The sequence below is a fragment of the Engystomops pustulosus genome, chromosome 10 (assembly GCF_040894005.1).
Source record: "Engystomops pustulosus chromosome 10, aEngPut4.maternal, whole genome shotgun sequence".
Classification (NCBI taxonomy): domain Eukaryota; kingdom Metazoa; phylum Chordata; class Amphibia; order Anura; family Leptodactylidae; genus Engystomops; species Engystomops pustulosus.
In genome coordinates, this window is record NC_092420.1 from 53,385,420 (window position 1) to 53,391,622 (window position 6,203).

General features: G+C 40.4%; 1 protein-coding gene across 1 annotated transcript in view; it reads left to right on the forward strand.

Moving 5' to 3' along the window:
* Positions 1-5,128, forward strand: part of KIF14 (kinesin family member 14) — a 35,428-nt gene extending 30,300 nt beyond the window's left edge. Inside the window, exons 29-30 of the mRNA XM_072127225.1 lie at positions 1,576-1,699; positions 3,270-5,128. Of these exons, the coding sequence (XP_071983326.1) occupies positions 1,576-1,699; positions 3,270-3,517 (372 nt within the window). The 3' untranslated portion in view covers positions 3,518-5,128. The remainder of the gene's footprint in view (positions 1-1,575; positions 1,700-3,269) is intronic.
* Positions 5,129-6,203: the final 1,075 nt, after the last annotated feature.

A 6,203-nucleotide genomic window follows, 5' to 3' on the forward strand; every position in this document is an offset into this window, starting at 1 on the left:
TTGAATAGACAAAATTGTGCCAATGAATAGAGTTAAAATATATCTAAATAACTAAATGTGGATAAGTGGAACACAAAAGATTAATCTACATGAAAAAACAAGCTTTTATGAAGACAATAAGGAAACCGATTAAATCCTCCTAAAAGATGTCAAACAAAAAGTTAGAGAATGTTAGGGCTTCTACAGGAGGAAGTTGGATATAAACCTTATTCAAGTACAAACTATGGAATACCTGAATGATTACAGACCCATTGTCATTAGAGGGATAGGGGGAAATTCACAAATTGGTGCATCAATAATGTACTCGTGCTTATTGTGAGTAAAACTAAAGAACTAACAATTAGTTTCTTGCAACAAACTGTAGACTTGGCCGAGCCTCTATGCATTGGTAGCAATTACTTGTGCATCATCTTAGAGGGAAAGGCCCCTAAGTCCCCATAACCAATTCTTAGCACATCCCTTAAACAGTTTTTAAAATCAGGCTTTTAATAGATAAAAAATAAATATATATCCTTATACCCCAGTCCTGCAGTGTCTCATGTCCCAGAAGTGTGTGTAGTCAGGAAGTTTCCCACTCATCCTCGGGAAATCGCTTTGTCCTCAACAGGTTAAAAAAAAAAAATTACCCTCCCCCTCTCGCTTATCCAACATCTAGGGCACAACTATGTGCCTGCCCCTCTTCTTGCTGACCACGTCCGCATCTGCAGGTGGACATGTGCAGATACAGGGGAGCCGGCCACCTAGTCCCTGCATCCATCCGCGCATGAGCCGCACTACGCTTGGGGTTGCTAGAGGCATCGGGAGGTATGCAAACTCCTTAGCAAGTTGTGTACCTGGCTCATTGCTTATCAACCCCAAGTGTAGTGCAGCAGACTGTGGAAACTGGGCAGCCAGCTCCACTACATCTGCGCATGTCCGCCTGCAGATGTTGACTGCTCAGGCACAAGAATTGCACGGTGAGCGAGAAGAGGAGCCAGGGGCGGGTATCCTAGATGGAGTAGCAAGGAGGGAGATGGGCGCTTTATTTTTTTTGTAACCCGGCTGAGCAGTTTCCTGAGAGTGGATGGTGAAACCGTTCCTCACTAGACACACCCCCGGGAAACTGCAGGACTGAGGTACTAGTAAACTTTCATATAACTTTTCTTTTTATCTACAAAAAAAAAAAAGCCTGATTGATTTTAAAAACTGTTTGGGGATGTGCTAAGAATTGGTTATGAGGACGTGGGGGAAACAAAAAACGGGGTCCTGATGACAGGTTCCCTTTTAATAATAAATTATATTGACAAATTAGACTAAAACAATTTTTAGGTGAGCTCAAAGTAATTTTTTACGTAGATTACAGTCCTTTATTATTTGCAAAACAATGGCACTATGAGATATTTTAATTTCCCTCTGGGGCTAAATATAGACAAAAATTTCTGATCAAATTAAATGACATTTGTATGTTTAGTTTTCTAATGTTTTATGCAAAGCATAGATGTATAGTCCATATTAATTTGGCTTCCACATGTTAGGATTTATTTTTTTGTGATCTATTATAGATTTTGAATTTCTTCTTCTTCTTTTTTTTTTTAGCTAAACATTGACCAGCTGCTTAGAGACACATCATTTACTGTTCAGAGCTCCCTGAGTACACGACTACGTCGTATCAAGACAAGCATGGACTTGCTGCGAAATAATGTTACTTCAATATTGAGAGGTAAATCGCTATGTGTCATTACTATTGTTCAGTCTAATTTGCAATGATCTTATTGACTGTCATTAAAAATATCCTTAGGAAAAAATTGTTAACTTTTAGCATTAGTTAATTTACTTTAGCCTTAAAGGGCAATACGATGAGCAAGAACAAGGCCCTAATAGGGTTACCTATTTTGTACTTTAGTCCATAGCAACTATGGGTCAAGTGAGCTGCCGGCAGTATGACTCTGGACATGTGATGTCCGGGGTCCCACATACTTCCAGTAGGTGAAGGGAGCCATCCTATCATTTCTGTATGAACACCTCACATCAATTGTTGAATCTCCTTGATACCACTGACAGGGGAGTGGTTTTCACGGAGGGGACGTGTACACAGTGATGACAGCATGACCCCTTTCCGGGACAGAACACTTCATATGATGTGTTGATGCTGCTGGGTCACATGAGCCATGGCTGATACAGACTTTGCCAGCCGTACCGTAGCACGGCGGCCACACGGCAGCGCGCGGAGAGAGGAGGAAGGGGAGAGCGCTGCTCACCCCCGCCCCTCTCCATAGGGATACATGTCCTATTTTTTCACGGGGTACGATGTGGTACGGTGCGCCCATTGCCGTCAATGGGGGGGGGGGGAGGGGGCGTAAATCGGCCGTAAATAGGCCTAAAGAGAAACTTTACTAGGCATGACGTGATGTGTATTTACCGTGGTAAACTTTCTTATAAGTAGCCAGCACCTTAAAATGCATTTACTGCAGCACTTTTTGTATGATCCTAGTACAAAGGCTTTAGAAACAAAGATCATTCTCTTCTGATGATTTGCACCAACTTAGCTTCTAGGCATGGTTCCTATTTTATAGCTAGACACAGGATAGTGCGGAGGAGCATTTCCCTTTAATGCTATATGGCCAGATGTATGTCTGTTTCACATGATCGTGTATACAGGCGATTTTATGTACATATTGTGCAGTAAAGCAGATTAACAAACGGGATCCAAGGTCAGGACTTGCATAATCCAAGGTCAGTGAAGTGCCAGGGTTCACAGGAGGAGGAAGGTTCCACTTCTGCTCTCTGCATTGTAAGGAACATCTCGGTGAACATGTCAGGGCCGCCATCATTATCCACTGCGGAGCAGAGACCAGCCAACATTGCTACTGTACATTGTCCTTACTGAGGCTTCATCCCCGGCCAGGTGATGGGACGGTGTATGGGAAACTGTAACATTAACCGTTTATAACTGGAGATAATCAGACCCAATGTTTGCTAGCAGCTCACCATTCATTGCTGCCAATGATTGCTACCAATTGGGTAATATGTCTGGGTCGCACGGATGAACCTGAATGCGAACATTGGGTCTGCTCGTCTCTACCTATACCCAAAAACCTCAGTATCTTTCTTTTTTTTATAAACCTAACGTACCATTATGTAAATCTCTTTATATGTCAGGACATTGGATATTTTATGTTTTTAAGTAAACTTTTCCCCAAAGCTTTATTTTGTTTTCTTTTTTAATTGCTAAAATGTAACGACATATCATAATTACAAGCTTGGTATTACTTTTACTTCATCTCTTGCAGGAGCTGAAGTAGATGCTTCAGAAGTTCTTACATGTATAAATGACCTAAATTCATCATCAAATCAAGTGAATAAAATCCTGTCAGTACAAGTCATTGACCTTCCTGAGCTTCAAACCCTGTTAGAGGCTCTGTCATGTGCCATTCACAAGAGGTACAGCGACAGACCTTCTCCTAAATCTCTCTATGTACAGTCCCTAGAGGCATCGAATGATGGTGTGTTCTCACCTAGTACAATCCAGTGGGTGTAATTCACAGTTTCTACAAGTGTGACTTCACATGTGTGATACCTCAGTCATACAAGTTTATAGCATTACACGAATTGCCACCATTCAGAGCCTCCCTAACCAGAGCTCCAGTTTATGTGACTTATACCATCTGCATATTACAAAAACCAACACTTTGCACTGTCGCTTCCACAGCCGTACTCCATGGTAATTGGCAGAAAGAAAACTTGCATTATGCCATCCGAGTCCCAACATTGCATGACACAATTTGCTACACCTGGACAGCAACCTGTTCTAAAACTTTTGCACTGTATTAAACCTTCTTTGTAAAGATTGTGTGTGTACATTGTTATCTTGAGCTGTTGTGTTTTTTGTTTTTGTAACATAATTTATATAATATAATGTTTTAGAAGAATGTGTGAGATTTGTTCTAGTAACTGAATATAAATGACTGTCACAATGGTTTTTAATAATAAGTTAAAAGATATCACAATGATTATTAGTGTTTTTAGTTTTCATTTCACTCTAACTTTTTGCTTTGTATTCTGTAATGCACTTTATATGACCTCTCTCTGGGTCCAACCCTCGCAAAATGACTTGTGGATCTGTGATATTGTTAGTTCATATTATCCGACCCATTATCATGCAGTGTATTAAAACTGTAACATTGGAATGAGAAATGTGGCCGTACTACACAGATTTGAAATTTAAAATAATGGGAAGGAATATTTTTTGGAGCTTGAGTGCATTTTGCCTCAAAGGGGTTTTCCCATGAAAGAAAATTCTCAAATTTCAATCCCCTAGTGATGTTTACACAATAAAGATCATTTGAACCCGTCACTTTACAATTTTACTCGGTTTTATTGCTGTTTTAGCTCCTATCACTCAGTGATAGTCAGTGCAAAATTCCCAGTGTGGGCGGGGACTCCAAGCAGACGCATTATAATCCAGTCTAGTTCTGTGGGGTGACAATGTGGTTAGATTATCAGGGTACAGGTGTATATACACTTTCATCTGGCTTTAGACATTTGTACTAAAACACTGACACATAGTGAGATGAGACAGATCAGAGATGATGAGATGCCTATTACACAGAGGCTGACAGACTTTTACACTGTCAGCTCTGCTACATATCTGTTCTCACAGATATGTGCCTACCTTCCCCTTAGCCCAGATGACTTATCTGCCTGTAGTTTGCAGTTTCTCTCTGCTCAGGATGTGTTTGCTGGCAGGAAGTGAGTCAGTGGCAGGCTACAGGCACAGAGCAGAGAGAGACAGAAATCTCAGCAGCACAGGGTCACACAGGAATGCAAGACGGCGGCCACCGACCCCATGTCAGAAGTTACAGGGTCGTGTCTAGGGGAAACTGAAATTGTGTACACCAAGACTGATGGAGATTGGTTGGACTTGTTAGCAAAATACATCATTTCACAGATATAACAGTGAATTAGAGAGTGTGTTATTTTGTTATCCTGAGTACATATAAAAAAAAAACCCTTGTCTTTGTGGGAATGCCCCTTTAAATTGAAAGTGTAATCTTTAAGTAGTGTAGTGTGTAAAATGAAATGACCCTTCCCGCATTGTCTTCCATACCTGCTATTTATACTCTGCTAAAAGATACAGAAAATAAACTGTACACCCATAAGTCTGATCTGTCTGCATAATTATTTCGCATAATGAATATTAGATGCATTGTCTTCTATTATCTTATTAAGATAGTGTACTTTGGATACATCTATTCTTCTTTACCCATCACCAGATATATAAGGTATAGCTTTATTAGTTTTGCCCCAATGTGAGGGTCTAATTTTTTTTTTTTTTTAGGTACTTATAATATATACTAGTAATTTAATATTTTTTTTGGAGGGATAATGGGAATAAATTCTGGCAAAATTTTTTGAGAATTTCTTTTAATGAAGTTCAGCAGGTGGTAATAAAAATATGATGGTCTTCAACTGCAAGCACTCTATAAAATTTATGTTTGCAGAACATATTTATCGTTGGAGGCAACTTTAGAAACACCTGTTCCATGCAAAAAAAAAAAAACACTGCTGTGCTACCTCCTCATTGCAGCTAAGGCCTGTATCCCCACCTGTTGGCGCTCAGTGGATCCCTCCTCCCTGCACCAGTGGTTGGGACGTGTCAATGAACTTTATCGGATGGAGAGTCTCTTGAAAGTCTTGAATGTTCTATGAAGACATGGTTCCATTGGTCCTCCTACGTGACCTCTCTTCGCTATCTGGAGATGACAGGTAGGATCCTAGTCCAGTAGGTAACATGAGAGGTAGTGGACACTGGAGTGCTCCCCACCCTTTATCAACTGACTTCTGACCTTGACTACTTGATATAAAAAGATTTTGTTACATGGATACAGGAACCTGGTGCATTGTATCACCCCTTTCTTAAATTCTGTTTGAGACTGGGCCTAGTACTTGAGAGACAGATTAGCTGTAACAGGTTATATGGTAGACACTGGATGCATGTCAGGGGAATGAATGTTCTACCATTGGATTGAGCATTAATAGTATCTGTGGGGGCAGACACACACCATCCCACATTGTTGCCAGAAGTCATCAATATACAGGGCTCTAATTTCTCTGTTTACTACATGTTCTGCAATCCACACAATCGCCTATTGATGGCGTAGCCTGCATATAAACTATCAATAATTATTTCTAGAAAACCCAGGACTTTATTCCTGAATAGCGCC